This window comes from Carica papaya, chromosome 3 (assembly GCF_054855325.1).
Source record: "Carica papaya isolate Zhongbai chromosome 3, ASM5485532v1, whole genome shotgun sequence".
Classification (NCBI taxonomy): Eukaryota; Viridiplantae; Streptophyta; class Magnoliopsida; order Brassicales; family Caricaceae; genus Carica; species Carica papaya.
This window is the reverse complement of record NC_142311.1, coordinates 33,505,099-33,532,870: the sequence shown is the minus strand read 5'-3', so window position 1 is coordinate 33,532,870 and position 27,772 is coordinate 33,505,099. Positions and strand designations below refer to the sequence as shown.

General features: G+C 33.6%; 3 protein-coding genes across 9 annotated transcripts; 1 reads left to right on the top strand and 2 right to left on the bottom strand.

Moving 5' to 3' along the window:
* The first annotated feature begins 776 nt into the window (after positions 1 to 776).
* Positions 777 to 22,796, top strand: MLH1 (MUTL-homolog 1). 7 transcript variants are annotated; one of them, XR_015818065.1, is made up of 19 exons: positions 777 to 1,042; positions 1,422 to 1,594; positions 1,811 to 1,883; positions 2,817 to 2,951; positions 3,056 to 3,266; positions 4,690 to 4,838; positions 5,607 to 5,705; positions 12,869 to 12,953; positions 13,082 to 13,217; positions 13,425 to 13,519; positions 13,606 to 13,714; positions 14,007 to 14,172; positions 14,619 to 14,780; positions 17,157 to 17,331; positions 18,199 to 18,362; positions 18,872 to 19,002; positions 19,104 to 19,234; positions 20,790 to 22,159; positions 22,265 to 22,796. XR_015818065.1 is itself a non-coding variant. In XM_022042627.2 (16 exons), exons 1-16 carry the CDS (start codon positions 800 to 802, stop codon positions 18,914 to 18,916), a joined length of 2,220 nt encoding a protein of 739 aa, XP_021898319.1. In that variant the 5' UTR covers positions 777 to 799; the 3' UTR covers positions 18,917 to 19,102. The 7 variants fall into 7 exon arrangements, 2 of the variants coding, with proteins under 2 accessions (XP_021898319.1, XP_088072795.1); XR_015818068.1 differs by lacking the exon at positions 14,619 to 14,780; XR_015818066.1 differs by lacking the exon at positions 20,790 to 22,159.
* On the bottom strand, positions 19,634 to 20,648 carry LOC148268584 (Serine protease inhibitor, potato inhibitor I-type family protein). Its single transcript, XM_088216670.1, has 2 exons — positions 20,509 to 20,648; positions 19,634 to 20,019 (listed from the first exon to the last, which is right to left on the bottom strand). Exons 1-2 carry the CDS (start codon positions 20,525 to 20,527, stop codon positions 19,826 to 19,828), a joined length of 213 nt encoding a protein of 70 aa, XP_088072796.1. The 5' UTR covers positions 20,528 to 20,648; the 3' UTR covers positions 19,634 to 19,825.
* Positions 22,797 to 23,517: 721 nt separating the features above from the next.
* ACD32.1 (alpha-crystallin domain 32.1) lies at positions 23,518 to 27,743 on the bottom strand. The gene is made up of 6 exons (XM_022042774.2): positions 27,567 to 27,743; positions 25,765 to 25,878; positions 25,366 to 25,618; positions 24,826 to 24,940; positions 24,414 to 24,578; positions 23,518 to 23,885 (listed from the first exon to the last, which is right to left on the bottom strand). Exons 1-6 carry the CDS (start codon positions 27,660 to 27,662, stop codon positions 23,849 to 23,851), a joined length of 780 nt encoding a protein of 259 aa, XP_021898466.1. The 5' UTR covers positions 27,663 to 27,743; the 3' UTR covers positions 23,518 to 23,848.
* Positions 27,744 to 27,772: the final 29 nt, after the last annotated feature.

The following is a 27,772-nucleotide window of genomic DNA, read 5'->3' as shown; positions in this document are numbered from 1 at the left end:
AAATAACGGAGTTTGTTATATTAATCGGTCATAAACTTTAGGGTGTTACAAAACAAATTTATATTCACGTTTCGTGAGTTGGTCAAACCTTATTTATAGAAAAACCTTACTTGAAAAAATGGTTTCCCCTCAAGCTTTTTTCTTCCTCCATCTATTATAATGAAATTGTGAGAAAAATTATTTATTTGCTTTCTTGATACCTCGAATATCATTCCTAGTAATTTTTAATTACGTTTTCTTAAATAATAATATATAAAATAAATATTTAATATTATATACATAATCATTAAATTAAATAATTAATTATTTAATAATAATATAATTAAATTAGTAGATTATAATTGACATCGATTAATAAATCATAATTTTTGAAATATATCAAAATAATTTTTTTTTAAAGTGCTTGTATCAATAAATTATGGGCAAGTAAATTACTCATTTAATTTATTGCATGTCAAAGAGTATACTCATTAACATTTAACACTATGCTTAAATATAAAAATATAAAATATATTAATTATATTTTTCTTCAATTATTTATTGCATAAAATAAATAAAAAAAATGTTAAAATGTACAATAATCTACAAAATAAGTTATTTTTATCCAATTTCAAAAAATAAAATAATTTCCACATAATACAATGAATTTTAGGGGTAGAAACGTAATTATCGGAACTTGTTTAGGGGCTTTTTTGTAAATAAGATAAAAGTTTGGGGCATTTCAATTGAGCGCGGGCTCACTCTACTTCCCTCTATAAAATCTGAAAATGCTACGAATCAGTTTCGCTAAAACTTTCATATGGAGACAGAGAGAGAAGAAGAGTCGAATCCAGTTTTGCAGAAGGAGCCACCAAAAATCCATCGCCTAGACGAGTCCGTGGTCAATCGAATCGCGGCTGGTGAGGTGATTCAGCGGCCATTTTCGGCCGTGAAGGAGCTTGTGGAGAACAGTTTGGATGCCGATTCCACTTCCATCAATGTCGTCGTGAAGGACGGTGGTCTCAAACTCATTCAAGTATCAGATGATGGCCACGGCATTCGAGTACGTTGCTTATTCTTCTTCTTCCTGTTTGTTTATATTTATTTTTGGACTCGAGCTCATTGAAGTATCAGGTAATGGCCGCGGCATTCGAGTTTGTTGCTTCTTCTTCTTCCTGTTTGTTTATATTTATTTTTGGACTCGAACTAATTCAAGTATCGGATGAGGGCCACGGCATTGGAGTATGTTGCGTCTTCTTCTTCTTCTTCTTCTTCCTGTTTGTTTATATTTAATTTTGAACGTTATTGCTACCAAACAGGGACGGAAAATTGAGAGAGTCTGAAGGTCCCGTTTCTGTTATTTCTTGGTTAACGTGCAAAAAGATAATGTATAGGGTTTTCAGTTGTTTGACCGGCATTGGTATTTTTGTTATTCTGATTAGTACGAAGACTTGCCGATACTGTGTGAGAGGCACACGACGTCGAAGTTGTCTAAATACGAGGATCTATTTTCTATTAAATCTATGGGTTTTCGAGGAGAGGCCTTGGCAAGTATGACATACGTTGGTCATGTAACGGTAACCACCATCACGCAAGGGCAGATGCATGGTTACAGGTCTCTTATTCTTCTCGTTCCAATATCAAAGTTTAGGCAATTAAGGACAAATATTTACTCATCGATTATACTTAAGAGATTTAGATATTTTTGGAGGAAATGGAATTATGGATACTTGTGATATACAGTTGAAGCATTTTTTTTATTCCTTGAGTTTACTCTCAACCTTACTGGGTGTTAAAATTTAGCGATTGAATGTTGGAGCTTACTTTTCAGGGTGTCTTACAGAGATGGTCTGATGGAGCATGAACCCAAAGCATGTGCTGCTGTTAAAGGAACCCAGATAATGGTATGAACAGTCACGTGGTTTTCCTTGATTTTTCTCTCATGGCCTGTTTGGTTCTGTTTCTATTCCATTTTCCAAATCCCATCCTTAATGTTTTTATAATATTCTTTATGTATGTAAAACACCAATTTTCATGTTCGAGCAACCCACATTCGCACCTTGTGTCCTTGGGGTGGAAATGTAATTCCTAGAGATTTGCTAGGAAAGAAATATAACATTGAAGCAAATGATACTTTGAGCTTTTTTTTTAAAGGCGGTTGCAAGATACTTTGAGCTTTTAATGCCTACTAACAATAGGCTATGAAGAACATTCCACCAGATAATGGTAAAATGATTTTCTCTCATGGCTTCTTCACTTCTTTCTTAATTCCGTTCCTCTCTAACTTCTTTAATTTGGGTAATAGTGTTTGAACTTATGATTGCAATGTTGTTTTCCTTGTTTAAGCTATCCATACACACACCTTGAAGCAGAATATAGTTACTAGAAAGGAACCAAAGATTACCTTAAGGTTTTGATAGGCTACAAATAATGTGCTACTTGAGCAGCTAACTTTTAGGTAATGAATGAGATTGAGAAAACTAATAAGTCCAATTGATTAATTGAATCAAGAAAAGGCATATCATTATTAAACCTGGAGTAGCTTCAGTTTTTACCTCTTGTTTTTCAAGTGTCTGGATGCAATTTCAGTGGACTTTCATATTGTATCATTTGAGATGATTCAGCTTTACTTATTTGATGCAAATGCTAGATTGTCCAAAGCTTGAGGGCTTTTTTTTTTTTTTCTGAAAAAAAGAAAAAAGAAAAAAGAAAAATTGGTTCTGATGCGCTGAGCTGGTGATTAGAATGTTCGACAAATTGGGATCGAAGGGATAGTGGCATATGCTTTTTGTATCTGTATTCTTGAATCTTTTTCATGAATAGGTGGGTTTTTTCAGGTGGAGAACTTGTTCTATAACATGATTGCTCGGAGGAAGACACTAGTGAATTCCGGTGATGACTATTCAAAAATAGTGGACTTGCTGAGCCGCTTTGCAATTCATCACAAAGATGTGAGCTTCTCTTGTAGAAAGGTCAGTCTCTTGATCAATGCAATTTTACCACCACTATAGTAAGATGTGTTGTTTGCATGCTTAACATTTCTCGCCTAGATAATGCCTGTTTATTCTATGATCAGCATGGAGCTGCCAGAGCAGATGTTTATTCTGTTGCGACATCATCAAGGCTTGATTCCATTAGAAGTGTTTATGGGGTTTCAGTTGCTCACAATTTGATCGAGATAGAAATTTCAGATGATGATCCCTCTAGTTCCATATTTGAGATGGATGGTTTCGTATCCAATTCTAACTATGTGGCCAAGAAAACAACATTGGTGCTTTTTATCAATGGTATATACTTTCTTTATATCCCTTTGGAAACAAAAACTGGCTTATGGAAATCTTCTTTTCAGTTTTCTTGAGTGCTGTGTGCTTGTACTCATTGCAAAATGCTTTCTTGCATATAAATGTCTTGTCCCAAAATGTAATTTTTTCTTTTGTCCAACCTATCAACACTTTTCTTTAATAAATATATAAAATAAGAAATACTATTATAGAGAAAAAATATTTTAAAATGAAAGTGGGAGGATAAGATATCCTCCACAAAAGAGACCATCGCATTATCCCCTGTGCCACTAAAAAGAAGGCTCCAAAGAGAAGCACAATAGTCATTTAGCCACCAAAACAAGGTTCTTGGACATAAGAGTCCTGTACCAATCTTTACAAGAAAAAAAAGGATTATTTGCGATGAAGACTCCTTATGCCAATAATGCCATCCTTTCTTGACTAGTAACACACTTTCTAGTTAACCGAATAATCTTTAAGATCCTTATCCACTCAAGGCTAAAGAAAATTTGTACACGCATTTTCTGTACACCTCTCAATATGCAGAGGTAGGACTTTAGTGATAATTCTGTACACGTATGTCATTAGAAAAATGGGATGATGATCAATAACTGTAATAGGTTGATCATTGGTCGGGATACGAGTGATAAAGTTAGAATTGATTCTAATACCCATGTTACTGTTCAAACAAGAATCTTGGAATGCCTGGAAGAAATCTCCTGTCATCAAATCCCAGCATTTTCTAAGGAAGTGATGGAAAATCCATAGGGACCTAGTACTTAATCAACCCTCATGTGTCAAATGGCCCTTTTGATATCTTTTTGAAAGGTCTTTAACTGTCTATCTCTAGAACCAACAATAGGGTTCTAGTCTAACCTCTCAAGAAAAGGATGATTGAATTTTCCTCCTCATATAATCTCCTATAATAACCAGTGACCTCATTCTCAACTGAACAGTCCCTAACCACCCTGCTATCAACGAGTTTCATTTCTTTAATAGATCTCCTGTGTCTTCTCGCATTGGCCAGCCTATGGAACAAATTGGTGTTAGCATCACCGTCCTTTTGCCAATTTAGTTCTGGACTTTCTTTTCCAACTGGTTTCCTCCTTGAAAGAAGTTCCTCAAACTCTTTACACACAATGTTTGATCTCTCCTGTTGATCCACCATGAGATGCAACCTCCAACCTCTCCAGATGACTCATCGGATTAAGGAGAACCTGTTTCTTGATCCTAATATCAAGTTTTACACAGTGTCTTCTTTATCTGGGTTGTTTTAATGGGTATGGTTTTTGATGTATTACAGTCTTGTCTGTAGGAACAATTCTTTTCGTGGTGTTCTATTACCAGAATATGTATGTATCTGATATTTAAATTCTCATAAAACTGTTTTGGCTTTTGCTTTTCTGATGCTCCTTTTCATTTACAACAGACAGATTGGTCGAATGCACTGCCCTGAAGAGAGCTATTGAAATTGTTTATGCTGCAACCTTACCCAAAGCATCAAAACCTTTCATTTATATGTCAATCAAGTTGCCATCTGATCATGTTGATGTTAACGTGCACCCGACAAAGAAAGAGGTATTTTTATGATATTATTTTTAAAAAATTCATAAATGCAAATGGAAAGTTCTTGTTTGCCATTATATACTAAATTTCTTAACTGAAGCGACTAAAAGCCTTTAAAATTCAAAAATTCCCTTCACATTTATACTGATACATAATGTAAAAGAAGTATGCCAAGCTGATGATTCTTTTGATAGAAAAAGAAGTGTTATTCAGTTGAGAATGAAATAGTTACAAGTGCGAAGAATAAGACATTCTTCTGGAACCTTCTATAAAAAGGTTCAGAAATGCGTAACACAATTAGAAATCAAGCTTATAATCAACCCAGGTAGGGATTCTGGGATTCGTTAATATTTTTGTATATAGTTTGCTCCCTTTTGGTGCTGATTAATGCTATACTTTTTTTCTATAAAAAAAGATGTGGAAGATAATGTTGGACTTTTTTTTGGTTTAGCAGGGGTGGGGATACTAGGCATCATTTTAGTAACTGGGAGGTATATCTATTTCTTAGGAAGGGGGATTAGATATCGCAAAATCTAGTAGGGTTGCTGAAATTTGTTACCTATTTTTCATTTTTCTACCAAATGACTAAACTGAAGTTACCGAAATTGTATCGATTTAATTTGGTTTGGTATTTCGTTTTTGATTTGACAGATTCACCCTTAATCTCTTGGTAATTTTTTTTTATACATTGACACAACTGCTATATATTTTTCTCCCAACTTAAATTTTTATGATTCTTTGTTACCTAAATCAGAGAAGGAAACATAAATCCTTGTGCAGGTAAGCCTTTTAAATCAGGAAGTTATTATTGAGAAGATACAGGCAAGGATAGAATCAAAATTGAGAAACTCAAATGAGACGAGGACATTCCAAGAGCAGGTACATTTTCCAAATTTGGTAGTGACACAATGAAACTTACTCTTTATTTCTTCAAACTATATCTCTGTTCCTGATCCATGCCATAAGGTATTTCTTACACCTGCTCTTGAATAGATAAATAGACAACATAAGAAGAATGCCTATTTTTCCCATAACATATAATTTAGCTTTGCATTGATTTGGTTGAATTTACTCAAACTTAATCGTGTTCCCTAATTTAATGGTTTGAGGTACTGTTGAACCATGTTTGAGGCCATAGTCATACTAATTTATTCCTATTTTTCTTTTTATTCTCTTAATATTTTTCTAATATTAAAATTGCTAAGAACAAGGATAAAAGAATATGGAAGTTAGACCATAAGAGCGGCTTCTCTGTTAAATCATATTATCAATTTACTACTAAGAGAGAGAACAGCAACATCCATACAGCCCCCTTTATACGAATATGGAAATCTAAAGCACCACCAAGAATCGGATTTTTTTGCTTGGGAAGCAGCTAAAGAGAGGATTTTAACAATTGACATACTTAGAAGAAGAGGGAATATGCTGATTAACAGGTGCTTCTTATGCAAATCCGATGAGGAGACCTGTTACCACTTGTTATTGGGTTGCCCTGTTACTTACGGCATATGGTCTTCTGTTTTGAGGCTTATTGGGGTGGATTGAGTTATGGCGAGTAGTGTAAGTAATGAACTTTGGGCTTGGGAGGATTTGTGTAAAGAAAAAGAGAGACATTTATTTCTTGTACCGCTTATTATTTTTTGGGTGATTTGGAAAAAAAGAAATGTTAGAGCTTTCGAGGGGGTTGAGACTAACTTTACTAATATTAGAAATAGATGGATATACACTTTTGGATCTATCTTGTTGGGTCATGATATTAAAGATCTTGATGATATGAGTGCGCTCATCGACTAATTGATAGATTTTTAACTATTTTGTATATGGGCAATACCCCCTTGGTACTTCACTTTTATTTCAAAAAAAAATATGTGTTTAAGGTGGGGTAATTTTTTACAATCTCATGCACTTTGACATGCATAACTCATTGGATTTAGTTGGTGGTGTTTCCTTAAAAAAATTTGACTTCTAAATTCGGATTAGAAAAAAATATTTACTTTAGCTGATGATCTAGTTGATTGCTTATGGATATTGTTGCTCATATATTTATATACTGAACTGATGGTTTCTGCAATTAGATAGTATTGAGTAGTATAATTTATTATCTAAATATTTTAATTATTAGTTGGTATTATGTAATTAGAATTATATTAGAATAGTAATTTTATATAATCAAGATTATAATAGAATGGTTATTTCCTAATTAGTAGCTTAAAAATTTTATAAATATTCAGGTATTACAACCTAAAAGATGAGAAATAAAATTATTTTTTCTCCTAAAATCTACATGTTATCAAAGCGGAATAAGGGTATTTTGGAGTTTTACTTTTAGGATTTCTTTAAAACCCTAAAACAACAAAAGGAAGCTGAGGAGAAAGAGAGCCAGATCAGGGGGAAGAGGGGAAAGATCAGAGGAAGGGAGAAGGTGGTTGGATCCTGTGCGCAGAGTCGCGCAAAGGGCAAGCCGGTTTCTTCCTCCACCATGCGTAGAGATGCGAAAAGGGTGAGCCGGCTTCTTCCTCCACCGTGCGCAGAGCCGTGCGACCTAGTTCCTTCTTCCACTACACGCAGAGATGCGAAGACGCTCTCAATTTTCTTCTTCTTCAGCCACGCATAGAGATGCGCGACCTAATTCCCTCTTCAACCGCACGCAGAGCCGTGCACGGCACCGAGGTTTCCTTATTTAGCCATGCGCAGAGGCGCAACCCAGTTCCCTCTTCAGCTGCGCGCAGAGCCGCGCAGGGTGAGGTTTCCTTCTTCTTCAGCCGCATGTAGAGCCGCGCGACAACCTCTGGTTTCTTCTTCCTCTGCGCGCAGAGATGCGCGATCTGCTTCACTCCGATCGTACAAAGCCTCTGGCCACGACCTACTAGTCTTCTACTAGGCACAAGCTATCCCCTTCGCTGCACGCAGAGTTGTGCGCGGGGAGTTTTTCTGGCCAGCTGCATTGAGCCGATTTGAGCCGTTGAGCTGAGCTGATTTCAGCCTAAGCCGAGCCGCCTGCACCAAGTCGAGCCGAGTTTTAACCGAGTTGAGCTGTTTTCCAAGCCAAGCTGAGTTGAGACAGACAAATCTAATTTTAGTATTTTCTGTCCTTTTTGGCTATTTTTGGTGCAAATTATGAGGTTTATTTTTATTATTGGGTATTTTTTTCTTATCTTTAGCACTCTAAAATAACAAAAGTAAAAAAAGTAATGGATTCTTATTCGAATAACCCTTCATTGGAAATTAGTCCCGTAAAACTTGATGAAACTCGTTATCTTGTTTGGTCAAAATGTTATTTATTGTTTATTAAAGTTAGAAAATTGTAGGAGTACATTACAGGTGATATAAAAATACCAAAAATAGGTGATTTGAAATATAACATATGAGACTCTGAAAATTTTTTGGTAATGTCTTGGCTAATCAAATCCATGCAACCACATATTGCACGAACGTATTTATTATTCGATACTGCAGCAAAAATATGGAATGTAACATCTCTTATATATTCATAAGTGGGTAATGATGCCCAAGTTTATGAACTCTGCAATAAAATTCATGGCACAAAATAAGGAGAAATGATTATTTTACAATATTTTTTTGAATTGGGTGGTTTATGGTAAGAATTAGATTACTATCAAAACCTTCAAACAAATTATCCTACAGATGCAGTCAAATTTCAGAAATTGATAAAAAAGAGCGAATTTATGATTTCTTAGCTGGTTTAAACACCGAATATAATCAAATACGGATCCAGGTACTTGGTAAGAATTATTTTCCCTCATTAGAACAAACTTATTCTTATGTCCAGTAAGAAAAAGTAGAAGGAATGTCATGCTTTACATAGCACCAGTTGCGAAAATTGGATTAATTGCTCAGTCTGAACAATTTAAGGATCTACGGGGGTGTGACTATTATGACAAGTCAAAACACACAAGAGAAACTTGTTGAAAGTTGCATGAAAAGCCAACTAGAGGTAGTGAGAGAAAGAATGGTGGACTTACGAGAGTTCAAGAAAATTTAGTTAAGAAAAGTGAAACACCTGGCACACCAACAGTTAGAGCTTTTTCAAATGAGAAGATTTAGTCTCTGAAGTGTATTGTTTCAATTTAACTTTTTATCAACTATGGGTGTAACAAATCTAGTACAATCAAAATTTTCGAATAAGGAAGAAAATTGATACTGGTAAATTGCAGGATGACTTTTCAGAATCTGATCTACAAGTTGGGCATGAGAGGTATCCCTGCACCAACTTGAGGGGGGTGTTGAATAGTATAATTTATTATTTAAGTATTTTACTTATTAGTTAGTATTATGTAATTAGAATTTTATTAGAATAGTAATCTTATATAATTAGAATTCTAGTAAAATAGTTATTTCTTAATTAGTAGTTTAAGTATTTTATAAATACCTAGGTGTTACAATTTAAAAAATGAGAAATAAAATTATTTTTTCTCCTAAAATCTACGGATAGCTTTGTCCTTATTTTCCTGTAGACTATTAGTGGTAGTATTTCGTCTTTATAGCATCTCTTAAGTTGTCGCATTGTTGGTTTATGTAAAATAAGGTGTTTGAGCATGCTTATATCTGAAATCAACAATCAGTCAAAGGTTTAGAATTTTTACATTAGAGTTGGTGGTAGGGGTGAGTAATGGTCTAGAATCAGATCATGACAGACCTAATCAAATCGGAGTAATGACAAATTTCCAGACCAAAGACCAGATGGTACCGGAAATTTTCAGTCTGGACCGAAGTGGACTGAATTGTACAGAACTACTACATTGAAATTTAAAAATAAAATAATTACTGCATCAAACCATTGATAAATGGGTATCACATGCTTGTGATTTTTTAATATATAACATACATAATATATATATGTAATATAAGAAGAAATAAGAGTGACGAGAGCTCATGGAGCAGGTATGAGGAAGGAAGCAAAACCCCTGTGGCGAGTTGCAATCTTTGCTGGTCTATGGATTATTTGGCTTGAGATGAACCACAGGTTCTTGAAGACTGATATGCACCCTATGAGGAGTTGTGGGATAGAACTACCTTTCATCTTGTCGCATGGAAGTAAGTCAAGGAACCGTTCAAATAAGGCGGTCTTGGTATCAAGTTGATGATTAAGATTAATAAAGCCTTACAAGAGAAATGACTGTGGAAATCCATGAAGGAGATGAATAATTTATAGGGTGGTTAGAGCTAAGTTTGACACTGATAGTATGGGATGATTTGCTCAGCCTACATCTAGATCTCACAAAGTCATTTTTGACACTTCATTTCTTTTTATCTTGAACCAAGCAATACTTGTTATATCCTCCTTAAATTGCATGTGTTGGAAAGTCTAATTAATTATATTATTTGTTTCCTACTTGTAAAGACAGTTTTTTTCCTATAATAGGCTGATTTAATTAGTCTCTTTATTCTGGAAGTTATTCAATGTCAGTTTCTTTGGGGGAGATGAGGATGGGAAGTGTAAATTTCACTTGACAAATTGGGAGACTATCAAAAATCCGCTACTGCATGGAGGCTTAGGACTTAGATCACTGGTGAAAATGAATGAAGCGCTTCATGGTAAATGGCTTTGGAGGTATTGGAGTGAGGAGAGAAGATTATGGCAAAAAATTGTGGATTCCCGGTGGGGCAGGTTAAGGCTGGACAGTGGGGCTAATAGACATTCTTCTTCTCATGGATGTGGTCTATGGAACAAGATAATGGCTCAATGGCCACGGTTCAGAGGGTGCATTAGGTGGAAACTGGGGAGAGGAGATAAAATCAGTTTTTGGCACAATGACTGGACTGGCGAAGGCTGTCTCATGAGACGATATCCGAGAATTTACGGCATAGCTAAAGCAAGAAGTATGTTGCTTGATCAGGCTTTCTAGTTGACCAATGATAACATTGTATGGTCAATTAATGTGTCAAGAAATTTAAATGACTGGGAGGCGTGTGATTATGAAGACATGCTAAAGTTTTTGGCGTCCCAACAAGTCAACAATTCACTTGATCAGATCTGCTGGCGGTTGGAGAAGAAAGAATGTTTCACTTTCCGTTCATAGTACAAGTTTCTGGTTGAGAGGGCTGGTGCTAGGTTTCAGAATTTTCCATGGAAACAAATATGGAAAACGATGGTTCCCCCACGTGTAGCTTTTTCGCTTGGGAGACATGTTGGGGGAAAGTTCTTGCTCTGGACAAACTTAGAGCGAGGGGACTAATAATAGTGAATCATTGCCATTTGTGTCTGAATGCAGGGGAATCTTGTAATCACCTTCTATTATGGTGTCCCATTGCACACAGCCTATGATGCATGATTTACCGTTTGCTGGGGGTAAATTGGGTTGTTGCGGGCTTGGTTTGTGATGAGATATGGGCATGGGAAGGTTTGAGTTTTAAAAGAAATATAGCTAATTTAATTCCATCGGCTGTTTTTTGGATTATTTAGAAAGAGAAAAATGTTAGAGATTTTGAGGGTAAAGAACGTGGCTTAAATAGATTAAAGAATAAATGGATACATTAGTTTAGTTATATTTTGTTAGATCATGACATCATTAGAGATGTGGATTTTGAGAATGTTATTAATATTTTAACTCATTTGTAAGTCTTTGTTAAATGGGTGTTACCTCCGTTTTGGTACATTGTTAATATACACGTTATATTTTTTATTTAAAAAAAATAGCCTCTTTATTTTTTTAGGGTTTCCTTTTCCACAATTAAGGTTGTGTATATATAATGGTGTATTATTCAACAAACTTGCATCACATTATTCTACATTCTCCCACAGTATATATGGTCCATTTAGTATTAGTCACAACTTAAGAAGCTGTATATAACTTTGTGTTTTTCTATGTCTATAACTGAAGTTTATGAGAATTATTTAGTTGTATTTAGTTGCGGCATTTAACATATGATCTCTTTACATATTAATAATAAGCTTATTCTTAATCCCGTAGTAGTTTCTAATTAGCTGAAGACATAAATATCTTTTAGTGCTGAAATAGTTTCATTTAGTATCTTACTTTTCTGCACAACTAATAGGAGTAAATTAGTAGGGTTTATAAATATCCATTTAATTCACTGAGAGATAAGATTTTATTAGTAAATTTCTGATTTATTCAAGAGGGAAATCCTCTTGACCTTTGGATTGCTCCCTAAATTTGCAAATTATTCTATCACTCCCTATATCATTTACTTCCAAATTTGTTTTCCATTTTGATGGGGAAGCATATTTTAGAAGATAAAAGATAAAAAGATGATAGCGTACTAGGGTTTCCACTTATCTAATGACAGAAACACAGTCCTAGGCACCACTCTTTCAAGAAAATGCTTGCCTAACTCAGATGATAAAAGCTCTGCTTTAACACTGACAGTTTTCTATGTAGTTAAACCAATTTTTTTTCCTACCAAAATGCAGAGTTGAGTCTTTCTTTCTGTGACCAAATCTATCAGCTCTATGTGGACTTTGATTTGGAATATAACTTGAGAGAAGTTATAGGAGCTGTCTATTAATTTTTTGATAGCCATCTCAAAAGGTTCTTGATATCGACCTATTTTGTTGTTGGTTGTAACTTACTGTATAAAATGTTAACTTTTTCTCCCTCCGCGCCCCAATTCTATTCTGACCACGTATGGAGTTCTAGTGGGAAATATATCTGTGGTTTAGATGCTTCTTTCCATGTGCAACAGTGAAATTATTGGCTGTAAGGAAACTACTGAAAAGTACCAAAGGAAAAACGCAAAATGGTAACTTAGACAAGATGGGGAACTAGAAATTGTAATGGGGTTTTTGGTAATTTTCTTTTCTGTTCCTTTCAGTTGTAACTGAATATGGGGTACTAGTATAAATAGTGTAATTGGTGGCAAAGAGTAACCACAGAAATTTGAATTCAGAATTTCTCTACTCAAAGTCTTGTTTCCTCCTCTTCTCTTCTCTATCTCTATCTCTATCTCTATCTCTATCTCTATCTCTATCTCTATCTCTATCTCCATCCTTTCTTAAGACAAGGCATGAACTCATGACCGATGCTCTTGACGTTGGCCTGTATGTTCTATTGATGTGACAGGTTGTGGAACCCTCTTCAACTGCTCTTTCCACTGTAAGGAAGGATTCACATCTAAATCCTTTGGTATCTGGAAAAGCTTCTTCTGGTTGTCGTCTTCTCCACATTATATCTATTAGTTATATATACATGTGTGTGTGTGTGTGTGTGTGTGTGTGTCTGTGTATGTTTCATTGTTTAGCTTATTGAATATCTCTTGTGGTTTTCTTTCAATAGGACTGAAATCTCAGAAAGTCCCAGTACATAAAATGGTAAGAACGGATTCATCAGATCCAGCTGGTAGGTTGAATGCCTACTTGCAAACCAAAGCTACTAATCACCTTGGAAGGACTTCCAGTTTAAATGCTGTAAGGTAGAATCACAGTTTAATTATGCTCATTGTATTTTATATAAATAATTTGGAAGGAACTTCTTTAGATATTTCCTTGCTTCTTATGTATTTAGAAATTGTTTGAGCTTTTAGTGCTTGTTATTTATTTATGATGAGATGATTTACCTTTTACCGACTGCAACTTTTGAATTTCACTGAGTTTGTTTTATGGGAAATATATTTACGCAGGTCTTCCATTAGACAAAGAAGAAATCCGAAAGAAACTGCAGATCTTAGTAGTATTCAGGAACTTATAGATGATATTGATAGAAATTATCATTCTGGTAACTTCACAAAGGAATTTATGGTCTCAATTAGGCCATTCCTTAGGCAGATCTAATGACTGCTTTTTATGATATATATTCTCTAGGTCTGCTGGACATTGTAAGACAGTGTACGTATGTTGGAATGGCAGACGATGTTTTTGCACTACTTCAGTATAACACCCATCTATATCTTGCTAATGTGGTAAACTTAAGGTAATACTTCTGCGACTGTTTTTAACAGAGTTCTACGCTTATATAAGACACATATGATCAAATTATCTTGAGGTCACAAATAAATAATCAGTAGTGGTTTAAAGTGCTTTCTTCAAAAATCAGAAAGCATATATTTTGAGCTAGTCTCTTTCTTTAAGACCACCTTTGCCTAGTGAATGGTAATATAGAAGAGATGGAGGGGAGAGTCCTAACCTAGCAACATCTAGTTATCTTCCCTTGCTCATATGACTAGTTACATTGTTAAAATTTCTTTCTCTGTGCATTTATGCAGCAAAGAGCTTATGTATCAACAGGTTCTCAGGCGCTTCAATCATTTCAATGCTATACAACTAAGTGATCCAGCTCCTGTCCAAGAACTGATACAGTTAGCCCTGAAAGAGGAGGATTTAGATCCAGGAAACAATGAGAATGATGACTTAAAAGAGAAAATTGCTGAGGTAACTTGTATTCTTTAGATTGCTTTATTACTTTATTTTTCTCTTTTTTAATATTTTGTCTTGGTTCTTTACACAATTGCATGCCTTTGGTGGTCTTCGGAGAAAACACTTTCGCGTTACCGACTAGTGATGACTGGAACTACTATGAACTTGCTCCAACAGAACTTTCTTAATTTTGAGATTTTTCATTAGGTTGTTTATAAGAAATAACTCCACAACAAGAGCTTGCTAACAAAATTTTACAAAATTTGAGTGATTCTTTCAAAGCTCAAAATGCCTAACAATCACAACTTTTTATTTGTTGATATACATATTTGTCTATTGGTGGCTTAAAGCAAAGCTGTCTTTGAGCACACAATGGGTTTCTTTTAGTGCAGTTTTGCAGCAAGTATGTGTTAGTTAGCTGCTTTCTGTCACTTCTGTTACTAAACCCCACTTTTTTTTAGATGAATACAGAACTTCTCAAGGAAAAGGCTGAGATGCTAGAAGAGTATTTCCAAATTTATATTGACGGAAATGGGCAATTGTTGCGGCTGCCTGTCATTCTTGATCAATATGCTCCTGATATGGATCGGGTTCCTGAGTTCATGTTGTGTTTGGGCAATGATGTAGGTTTTGGACAGTCATTTACTCTGGACAAATGAATATATACATGCGTAGACACACACATTCACACAAATATACATACACATGCACATGCACACATTTTTTTTCTATTTCAGAAAAAAGTAATATCTTATTAAAGAAAAAAACGATTTATTCAGGGTGAGAGAGAGAATATAAGGAGGATAAGATATCTGCATGCTGAATGAAAAGAAGTAAAAAACAAAAACAAGCAGGGAAAAAATCATGACACACAGGAGGTTTAATTACTTAGGTTCTATAAATAGATTAGATTTGTGTGAGTAACATTAAGATTCCACTAGTTCAAAAATTTATTTATTGTTTAAACTCTCTTTAATTTTCTATTAGAGTTTCTAACTGTAACTAATCTAGGATTACCTTAGAGCCTAAATACTCAAACTAGACTAGGTTTAATTTCTTTCATAACGAATGGGGCTATATTTAGAGAGAATTTCTCAGTAGATTTAATGTGATATCGAGTTACTCAATTAAAGTCTGAGAGAATGCTTGAGATTGCTTAAAGAAATGTGCTTAAAACAGTAGGGCACCTTTAAGTGACTCTAAGCAGATATAATTCTTATTTAAAAGTAGACAGACTTTATTTTCGTAAAAGACAATAAAATTATTCATTGAAAATATTTTTATTTTGTAATTAATGTTATTGTATGTATATTGTTGATTTTAAGTGGATATTGAGTAAGTAGCTAAGCAAATTTGTTAGATAAAAAAAATTTAAAAAATAAGGAATGAGGTGCAGACTTTTTACCTTCTTAAAGTCATTCTTAAGCACCTAATAATTATCCTACTTTTTATGTTACCAAATGTAAATATTTGAGTAAAGTCCTTAAAGCTACTTATTAAAAGAAAATAAGCAATCTCAAACATCCACTAAGAAACAATAAGTGCAATAGTTAGATTTAACCCCTAAGCACTAGGTAGGTAGACAACCACTAACTCAGATATTATGCCCTATGGCAATTCTTATCAAAGTCATGATTTAGCATCAAATTTTCGGATTAAAAAAATCAAAGGCTGATTACTTCAGAAAAAATGATTTAGAGGTTTCAACCATCGCTTGGAAGAAAAAGAAGAAAATAGTAAAACCATACCCAGCAACTATTGGCTAAATTAGATCTTTGATTGCCCAGGCCTTGTAGTATCAGCAATGTGGTCTGAAATCAAGCTACTTTGCTTCCATTTAGTCTCCATTTGCTAACCCCCTTAGCCTTATAAGATCTTTGACTTCCTATTTGCAAGGACAAATTACACTCATCAATTTGCAGCTGCCATAAGACTGATTATGATAATTGATTTGAAATCCTAACGATGTAGAACAAGATCCTCATTTTGAATAATTTAATATTGATGAATTTTCTTAATTATTATATAGTATCTTCAATTTATTTAGCTTATGAAGGGAGTTTTTACGTTTATTAGGAATTAGAAATTTTGACTTCCTATTTTATTATTTTAGTCTTTTCCTTAATAGTTGTAACTAGTGCTATATAAGGCTGCTGAGAAAAGAACAGTAGAAGATAGGCAATGATGAATTAAGAATTTATTTTGTTAGAGTTTTATTCCTTTTTATCTGTTTGTTTTCCTAATATGTCTGGTTCTTTCTAATCTACCAAACTCTAAATGCTCTTCTTGAGTTTTCATCACCATGCTCCTAATTTCATTTTGTCTCTCTTTTTCTGTTTTGTTATCTAAATATCTTCTACTTATACTCTATCCTTAACAAGTTAGTTTTAATGCTATTCTTGGTTAGAATTCATCATATAATCTACTCAACTACATATTATATCAAATTTGTGAAAGCATAGCAAATTCGTATTCGGTTTTAATATACTAGTCAAGCTATTTGCTAAAATATCTCTAGATGGTTGCTGCATTTGTGATAACTATTTCGGTTGAGTATTTAGCACAAAATAGACCTGTATTTGGAAGTTAAGAAATTACGAGATTGTTTGTATGAATACAAAGCTTAGCTTAAAAGTAAGCTAAAAGTTTTTTCCTAACCATCATTGACAGCTCAAGAAACATTGGATTTTATTGAAATTGTTTCTATTTGTGGTAATGATAGTGAGCAACTTACCCATTTCAATGATTTTGTCATGTCTCATTATTGCACATTTTCCCTGAATCAGAATTTATCAATACTTGTCATGTTTCTTCACTATATAAGTTCGAGAGAAGAATAATGACAATTAATTCTCTTTACCTAAGAATGATCAGATTATCATATCTGATAATTATTATCATGTATTTGTGGTTGCAGTATCAATTTGATGTGTCTAAGCATCAATGTCTTGACTAGCAGAATATCCCGTTTTAGGCATTATTTCTGCTGATTGTTGTAGGTTGATTGGGAGAACGAAAAAAATTGCTTTCAAGCAATTGCAGCTGCACTGGGAAATTTTTATGCCATGCATCCTCCTCTAATGCCTGATCCTTCAGGTGATGGTTTGGAATTTTACCGGAAGAGAAAATCTGTCAGCAATTCTCTAGACAGGAGAAATTCCTCTAACGATACAGGTACATTTGCTGCTAAATTTTATTGACTTCTTATTTGGAATTTTTGTAAGATGAATTGTCCTTTTCTGTTTCTTATATTGTGGTTCTTTTTTTTTGAATTCACTGTTTATTATTATTTTGAAGTTCCAGCTTCAACATAGCAATATGGATAATGCTGGTAACAGTCCTTAGTAGCTTTGCATTTCTGATATACCTGTTCCTTCAGTTTCTAACCAGTTTTCTGAACTGTGTTTAGTCAGTTGTAGCTCCTTTGTTTATAAGTTATTGCATCTAATCATGATGAACACGATACTTTAGAGTTCTTTGACCTGTTTACAATTCATATACAATTTTTTTTATGCTTTTTTTTTCCAAGCACCATAATGAACGTCTTTTTAGTTTTTGTTTTGGATTTTCTTTTTACCAAACTTTCGATGCCTTAGATTTGATTTCCTCCTTCAAATTAGTCTCTGCTTTAAAAATTACTACTTTGATAAAGAGAGAAATGGATCAAAATTCCCCCAAAATGATGCATGACACAGCAATAAGGGTTTTCTCAATAAAAAAACTAGCTAGGTTAGTTGTGGGCTGCAATAATGTAGAGTATACAGAGTGGACTGTGGATTTTATTCTAAGGCTAGAATTGCATCATTAGCATTTAAAAGAGGTCAATTGCTTGGAATATTTTGCAATGAGATCTTCATCTCTATGATTCAGATTACCAGTCTGGAAAATGATATTTTTGTGTGTTAAAAAGAGGTTCAATTTGTGTCAAGAGTTTTTCCTTTTTATTTAACCAGTCATTAGCGTTTTCCTTCAGTCACATGATGTTCCAAATTTTTCATTGCAAAATTCTATAATTTTTCATATACTTTTGGAACTTTCAAGGGGATGCTATTGAAATTAAGGATGATATTGAGCATGAGCTACTGTCAGAGGCAGAGACTGCATGGGCCCAGCGGGAATGGTCAATTCAACATGTGCTGGTTCCATCCATGAGACTTTTTTTAAAACCACCAACTGCAATGGCTACAAATGGAACTTTTGTCCAGGTAGGAAGTCGGTAGCTATTGTTCATCTACCCTTCCTGTTAAGCAGTTTTAACTTCTGTTTCTATAGAAGTCATGTAGTCTAATCTATCTTTCAGTGAATGCTTAGCATGAAAAGATAAGAGCTTATAAGATGTAAAGCTCAAATGTTATTCAATAGCTTATAGGCTATAGGTTTATTAATAAATAAGCTATCCCCCTATCAGTTGTTTAGAAACGTTTCTACGAGAGTTATAAAGCTCCTCAATTTAAGTTTTTCATCAATTGCCAGATACTTCAACTGTAATAGGAATTACAACCTTATCTAGATTATCTAAGCCAGTTTGTTATACATTATACATCTTTTCATTCACTTATTCTGCAACTTAATAACTGATAAGAGAGGTTTAGAAAATTGATTTGCCAGTGACAAAGTGTCTAAGAAGATATTGGTTTATTTAAATTTGATGAATAGGTAGGATTCCCCTTCTATCCCTAGGGCAAGAGGTGTTAATGATTCTCACATTTTGCAGGTGGCTTCTTTGGAAAAGCTTTACAAGATTTTTGAGAGATGCTAAAATGAATAGTTTAAGTTCAAGGCTTCCATTTGGACGGAATTTGATTTAGTCACAGTTTCCTTATTTGCCTGCTTTTGTTATCACTGGTCTGTTACTACACCCAGAAACAAGTTCTTGTAAATCAATCTTTCATGTACTATTATTGAAGATAACTGAAATTGAGGCTTAAACTTCTTTTCTGATGAAGATGTTGCTTGGGTAATTTGATTGTGATGACATGCAAATGAGGAAGAAGCGCGATACAATGGTTGATCAACTAATCATGAGCAACACAGATCGAATTCAAAACAGCTTGGTGGAGGTATTTAGACACTGAAGGTACTTGTAGAATTTCAAACCCATCTTTTAAATTCCGTCTGAATTATATATATTTTTTTTTCAAAAAAAAATGGAAATTTGATTTCTATTACACATGAATTTTGTAACATTTGATTTCTCGTTAAAAAAAAAAAATTAATATGAAAATTTTATAATAAATGCTTTACAAAAATAGGAACTGTAATATATTGGCAGTGTTTAGGTTAAAAAATAAAATATTCTTTGTGAGTGGAAACTACAATGCATCTACTACCTATAAATATAAAAGGTGGTATATAACTAATTGGTGCATGTACCATAAAAATAGTTATAAATTATTAAAAATTTTATTGTATGTTAGTTATGTTACTAATAGAATAAGTAGTTACATATTGGCCCATTGCTTGCGTGTACGTAAAGTACTAGATAACTATTACGTGTTATTTTAAGAAATTTCATTACAAGTAAAGTCGGTTCACGGACCGACCAATATTACATTTATTCAACGTGATCATAATCACTGTAATAATTAATGTATACATTATTGTTATTATTATTATATGATATTATATGGAAGTACTGTACTTATATAATGATAATAATAGGTTTCGGTTAGCCGATACTAGGAACTTTAACGACCACTCCGTTTTTATCAACTCGAACGAAAACCCTATCACACCGAAAGTCTGCAGTCACCGGACTGCCATCCAAGATCACGATGGCATTCACTTTTGGATTCTCACTCTCAATTATAGCCTCTGCCTCGTGGCCACTTTTCCCAACAAGCTCTGGCCATGAGTTTTTGCCTGCAAGTAATATAATATATGATTATTTCCGTATAGTAACTTATATTTCTTAGATAACTCATCTTAATAGTGTTAGGTAAGAATATATGAGAATCAATTCTCTAGTATGTTGAGTACATGTTTTATATGAAGTAAGATGACAAGTGTTAAAAAGATGGAACCTCATATTGATAAGTATGGACATCTATTAGGAGTTAGATATTTTTATAATATGATTTAACTATAGTAATTCATAAATTTGTTGGAACTCCAATTTTGGGTAAGAGTATTCTCATCGTTCTACATGGAGGAATGTGCAAAAGCATATATATATATATATATATATATATATATACATAGTGGTTTATATATGTATATACTTGTATATAACTCAAATGTTTTTAACACAAGGATCTACAGTAGTGTATGGATAACTTTTTCATAATATATAATGACTTTAGAAAAAAGGAAGGAATATATTGAATTGTTTGGTTAAGGTGCCATATATACCTGAACATTCAGATGACATGTTTCCTTAGTGAAGAAAGCTCTTTGCCTTGTTTTGGATTTGATGATATAGGTAAGAAGTGATGTTTTTGCTGGGAGCATAGGAAGGTATATATAGAACTGAGGAGGCTTGGTTTTCAAGTTTTGTATTTGAATAGTTGCACAAAGCCGGCTTCTTTGAATGACATACGTGCACGTGTGTGTCTATATATATATATATATATGTGTGTGTGTTTATACAAGTCTCCTTTGTTGATGTATTTATTTAATTATTTTTGTTTTAGATCACCATAGACTGCTAGCTGCATACGTACGGTTGCTCATCCATGTTCAATAGAAAGAAAAAGATGAAAGAAAAGGATTGATTTAGCTATGGTTTGACATTTAGAGGTTCTTGATTTTTTTTTATCCTCTGTTCTTGTTGCTATTTATTGACTTCTTGTGGCTTTAAGTTCCCATTATGCAACCAACCCAATTCTACCTATATGTCTCAGTTAATATGAAGAATTTTAAATTGGCTTGTGTCTTATAGAGTTTATTTCAGATCTAAATTGCTGCATATATATATATATATATATATTATATCTGATGTTATTGCCTATTGCAATGTTAGCAGTGAATTTAAACAGCAAATCCCTTCACTTAATCTTTAGAATTTAACTGGTAGTATTCCACAAACTTCATAGTCACAACTTGCAGATCATTAGATTATCCTGAAGATCCTCAAAGATTTTTCATTTCCCAACATGATTTTGAAGTAAACTCATCATGTTACATTTGCTACCCATCACTCGATTAGCATCGAAGTGGCTTCTCAATCATATCTTCTACTATTTTGCCTCTAATATCTAATAATCATTATGCTTTTCTTGTTTTTTTTTTTTTGAAGTCTTTTTAGAAGGATAAAGTACAGACTATTATTTTTTAAAAAGGATATATATATTTTTTTAATTTTTAATTTTTGAAATTTAAAAAATATTGTGTTGATATTTGTTTGGTTATACCATATAACTAATTTTGATCGAATTTTTCAATTTTAACTAAAATTCCAAATTGAACCATACAGATTTTAGAAGGGTAAAGTACATAAGATATTAACACAGAGAGAGGAAAATACTAAAAGCTATTTTTTTACGAGTAACTTCAATGTAGCGACAATGTTAAAATAGTGCAAATTATACTTTGACTTTTATTTATTTAAGATTAAATGAAATTAATTAGGTGATAAATCTATTTATAATAATTAATAAAGTATCAAAGTATATTCTAAGTATTAGAAAAAGAAGAAATACTTATTATAATATGGATGACAGAAACTTGCCCTTTTAAAATTTATATAACCTTTGACAACTGGAAGAGTTGAAATTAAGGTTTTCAATTTTCTTCATTTAATCTCATTATATCCTTAATTCAACGGCCAAGCCACCAACTTCAGAGCTTCAAATTTGGTGGCCATGGCCATTCAAATTAACATTCATTAACATTATCTACTTCCTCTTATCAAAGTCAAATATAATCTGATATAATATACACATATATATATGTATATACTTACATAAGATTAGACCACGAGGAGGCTTTCCCTTTTACATTTTTCATTTTCTATTCATACGTTCTCATATATACTCAAAGATAATGGATGATGTTTGCCCTGGTAAGCAGTATGTAAATACATATATATATATATATATAAAGTCTTGGATATTTTTAATATTAAGATATAATTAGATTACTAATTATGCATGTTTTTTAAGAACAGAAAGCGGGAAAAGTTCGTGGCCAGAATTGGTTGGGATGAAAGGAGAAGTTGCAGCAGCAATCATTATGAGAGAAAACCCTAAAGTTCTGTGATTGTGAAGGAAGGAATGATGGTAACCATGGATTTTCGTTGTGATAGGGTCCGTGTCTGGGTTGATCACCATGGATTTGTGAAACACACTCCTTTTCCTCATATTGGTTAAATACTACATCTATCTTCTCCCAAACAAGACACATATATCTAGCACCTTAAGTATATATAAATATATATATATATATACATATATTGAATGTATATTCACCGTACCAACAAATTTGAGTCTGGTTTGTGCATTTAAGTTTACTTAATTGTTCTCCATCCAAAAGAGCGAAAAAAAAGTTCACTTATTATTATAAAATATAGTTATTATGATTTATTACTTGTACGATTCCTATATGAGCAAGTCTATAGGTACTTGATAAGAAATAAATTCACTCAACTGACCTAACTTGCATTGAATATACAATAAGATGCAAGGTTAGATTTTTCTTCATCGAGAGTCTCATCCACCTAAAACATTTGTTATAATGATAGATTCATGAAATATCGTCAGTGCCATCGAAGCAAGGAAACTCTAAATTTGGTGAATCTAGAGAGGCCAGACCTATGGCTCCTGTTGGAATTACATTCTGTTTTAAACTAACTTGACAAATCTCATTAAGTTGATTTATCAAAACTCAGTATGTTGGAAATTTAAATCCATAATTTTAGTTAGTAGGTCCGGATTGCTCGATCATTTATTCTCGATCAAGTTTTGAAGACACAAGTTTAGTGTCATTAGCCATGGAAGCTTAAACGTTACTTTGATACTCGTTGGAAACGACTTGTGGATGGGAGACCCCTAAGGACTGAGGAAGAAGAGACTAATTAGTTCCCTACATTCCTCAACATATTACATCCGTATATTTTAAGACTTCCTAGGGAATCATCCTTAATTTCTACCACCCTAAAGATTTAACAATTTTCCTTGTATTGAATATAATAAGTTCTTACCAATTGCAAAAAATTCAGATTCATGCGTCTAAGGAAATACAGCTGAACCCAAATTTAGCACTAATATAGTTCAGGTACATTCACAACTCAGAACCTTAAAATGGAAGTATTTGCCTTAACTAGCCATAAGAAAAGGAGTTACCTATTATGAGACTGCTAGTAGGGAGCCATGAGAAGCTGTGCGCTACAGAACCAACAAAGTTAATTGTACGAGGAATATATATGGTAATTCTAAAATAATATTACTATTTATCATGAAATATACTTTATACCTGAATAGCTATATCATATAAGGTAATACAATCTCACCTTAAAAGGACTTCTTCACATGTATATTTCACTAGTTCTTTAACATCATTCACTTCAAGGCCCTGGGTTCAAATTTTACATGTAAACAAAAGCCATGACAGATAGTTCATGACTTTGTTATTCTATAGCATGAATATGTATATATAAAAACTCAATATGTATAGCATCGTCTCCTTAGCAGCATGTATAGAAATTCTCATGCATAGACCCACAAACATTTGAATCCTCTGCCACCGATAAACCTCAAAATTTAGGAACAATAATTTTAAGAAATCCATCCCTGCACCAAAACCAGAAATCAATATCAGTTTCCTTCAGCATAAAACATAATAAAGTAAATTCTCAACTGTACCAGACTCGATTCATTCGGCAACACATATAACAGATAAGGACCCTGAGTTGCAGTACATGAAAAACCCAGACAATCATCCCAATTATCACACTTTCTTGAAGCTCACAAGAAAAGGTAAAAAGATCACATGAACACTACCTCCTACAAAAATTGTCCAGCCAGTGAGTTCAACCTTGGATAAGGTGGTTATAAACATAAAACACAGAAATATTTAGGCACAATCATGCAGTTTTTTAAACTTTGAAATATCAAAATTACAGACTTCAAAAGATCCATTTGCAAAATGTGCTTGTTTATATAAGTACACTGTGTTTTTGTGCATGTTCATGAGTTTCTGGCCTTGATATGTGCCAAAGCTTGCAAAAGATGATATATGCAATCAGTAGAAATTTTGAAACTCATGCTATCATATTTTGTATAGATAAAGTGAAACAATAAGACAGAACTATGACTTACAGAAACTCTGCATAAATACTGTCCTTGTTCACATTAGTTGGAAGTGGCCACACAACCTGGTAAGGCCCTCGCACAATCTCTTTCTTATGATATGCAGAGATTGAATCATTTGACAAACCTGTTACCTTATAGCACTGGGTAGAACGTTGACCACTCACAATCAATCTGCCAGGAAATAGATTTATCAGACAAGCAATCAACTTTCCAGTTTCAAAAGACTGGACTGAGAGATAGTTGATGAAGAAATAGGAAGTGCTACTCATGAAATTTAATTCTGAAATGTATGAATTTAGATACACTTGATATCCATGTACACATATTTTCTCTTAAACATTAAGGTGCTTACACATAAAAGGAGGGGGAGAGGGAGGGGGGAGAGGAAGTATCAAAAATATTCAGAAGCAGTATTTACTTTTGATCATCAACCTCTACCCTGATATCAGTGATGCTGACCCCAGGGATTTCTACTGTCATAACATAAGTTCGTCCAGATTCTGCAACATCCATCCTTGGGGACCATTTGGTTCCTGCATAAAATATAAATGGAAGAGTGAAGGAGTTTATCTCTTGATATCAAGATCACCAATAAAGTGAAAAGAGAAAAACAAAGTTGTGATTCACCCTTACGATTACCGATGATGAAAGAGATCAACAAGCATGAGAAACTACCAACTATCAAAAATCTTGCTGCATTCTAGACAACTTTCTTTTCAAGGAAATGAAGTTTGGCCTAGGCTGCATGGTTAATTTGCTAGCATGGTCACAATTCTGTGAACTGAAAAATTATGTGCGTATATTTATTTCAAATGTCTATGCTTTGCACATATCAGAAAAACCTCAGTACCACAAGAGCCTCTCTCTTCGTGGAGCAAATATTTCTAGATATCACGTTCTCAAAATATATATTTCTATATATCAACTTCTCAAATATCAAGAGAACAAAACTACCAACCATTAGGTTCAGATGAATATATCTTCTCCTCTGAACAAAATTGCCTTGCTCCATCTTTATTGCTTGTATCTGGTCTAGCAAACTTAGGAAGGTCAGATGTAAGTGATCTGCAATCCTGTCCCAAAGTCTTGGTTGCTGCAGTATTTGAGAATGTTGGTGCCAACCTTGCAGGTCTAGAAAATAATGGCTCTTCTGTAGCATTACACCACTTATCCAGTGTGGTACCATAGCACTTTGGGATACTTTGGAAAGTCTTTTCAAAAAGCAAAAACCATCAGAGAGCAACAGAAGATCAGCACCAGACATTGAAAAATACACAAGGGGTTATAAATAGAAAGTAGCTACTTTTTCTAGTAGGCTAGCTCATTCACAGATAACATATGGGGTACGTGGAGCAACCTGTTCGCTTGAAGCCTGTCTCATGAAACAACTCTGGGTAGCAGATGCTTGGCGTGCAAAGTACATTCTGTTATCACACCTTTGGATGACAGAATTTAAACTACTGCTGCAGTTCTAAGAATCGAATGAACAAAAATGTCAGTAAATTAAATGTAAAAAAATGAGGAAAAAACTGAAAAGAGAACTCGATATGTCAAGGACAGAAGAACTCTAATGACATAGTTATAGCTTGATACCTATTCATTTTGGTCATTCATTACAGGAAAATCATATTCTTCTTATTGGAAAATGTAAAAGGAGCCTCATGAAATTGAATTTTAAACCAAATGAATAATATACGACCTTTGGATCGGTAAACATTGGAGCTGCCTTCTCCTGTATCGGGTTATGTTGTTGTAAACTAAATAAGTAAATTAAGGGTGATTAACTTTTCTTGGTTTCACAAAGTGAATAAGATTATCACATGCTGTTTTTCTGTAGGGAGCAATATTGGCTAAATTAACTAATCTAACATTGTATCAAGTTCAAGTTCAAGTTCTCTTCTTGTTTTTCATTTATTTTTCTCTTTGAGTTTCAAGTTTACCAAACAAGGAAATGCATTTAACTAATAGCATAGCCAGATATAGTTTCCATTTGCAGCCAAAGTATTGAAGAAAAGTAGAAAAGCCTCCATCATGTTGATGAGCCCTTTTTAGCCAATTAGGCAGTGATTGGTCAGTTTTATGCAAATTGACTTACGTGGTTTCCATTTCACCAAATCCATGTCATCACGCAGATCCTACAAAATTTTAGGAGAAGTCCGTTTTCATGTTTGTCCTGAATTTGAAGCAGGGACCATCCAGAGAGCCACTTGAGATACCGCCAAGGATTACATAGATCAAGTCTTTGATGACAGTTATTTTTCCCATTATGTTTGAAACAAATCAAAAAAATTTCTAGAACTATAAAGATTTATATTTAAATGCATGTGTTTTCTGTGACACTTCACTGCCATGTATTTGTTTTTTCTTTTTTTTGTCATTTTGCATAACACTCTTTTAATTCTTTTAAAGGATTTTTACACTTATCTGCTGGACTTATCTGATGCACTTATAAACAAGATCAGGTGAAAATTCAAGCTAAATAAATCACAACTAGCCATATATATATATAGACACACACACACACATCTATACATGTAATTACAGGCGAGTAGCTTAAAAAACCTAATGTTTCTTCTTCAAAAAAAAAAAAACTACAAAACCGTATTATAATTAGCTACCGAACACAGACGCATCTATACATGTAATTACAGGCGAGTGCTTAAAAAAACTAATGTTTCTTCTTCAAAAAAAAAAAAACTACAAAACTGTATTATAATTAGCTACCGAACACCAGCCAAAAAATATTAAAAATCAATTTAAATTATTTAGAAACAAGACGAATCACTTTCCTACTGAGTTTCTTGCATAGATCATCAGAATATTAAAAGGAAAAGTTAGTATCCAATAGAAGTATTCACTGATTACAAAAAAAAAAAAAAAAGAAACAAAGAAAGAGAAAGATAATCAGAATATTAAAAGGAAAAGTTAGTATCCAAGAAGAGTATTCACTGATTAAAAAAAAAAAACACACACAAAGAAAGAAAAGAAAAAGAAACGAGTGTAGCCTAATAAACAGCTCGAATGAAATGCCGAGTGAATCTTAAGCCAGTTAACCAAAAACAGTATACACTAAGATCCAAGATCCAATATTCTGACACTTTCTTTCGATTTTCTTGCATTTTCCCGAGAATCAAGCAGAGATTCAAAGAAGTTCCTTACCAGTGGGAGGACATTTGTGGCGGATCTGGAATCATCGCAGTGAGCAAAGTGAGAAGCGATCGTGTTGAGCCTGCGCCTCAGAGCCTCACTCTCCATTTTTGACGGATTAACAAAGAATCAAACACAATAATGCACTGCTAAATAGTGATAAAAGATTTGAAAAATGTGAGATCGATCAAAGAGTGAAGAGAGTGAGTGATTCAAAA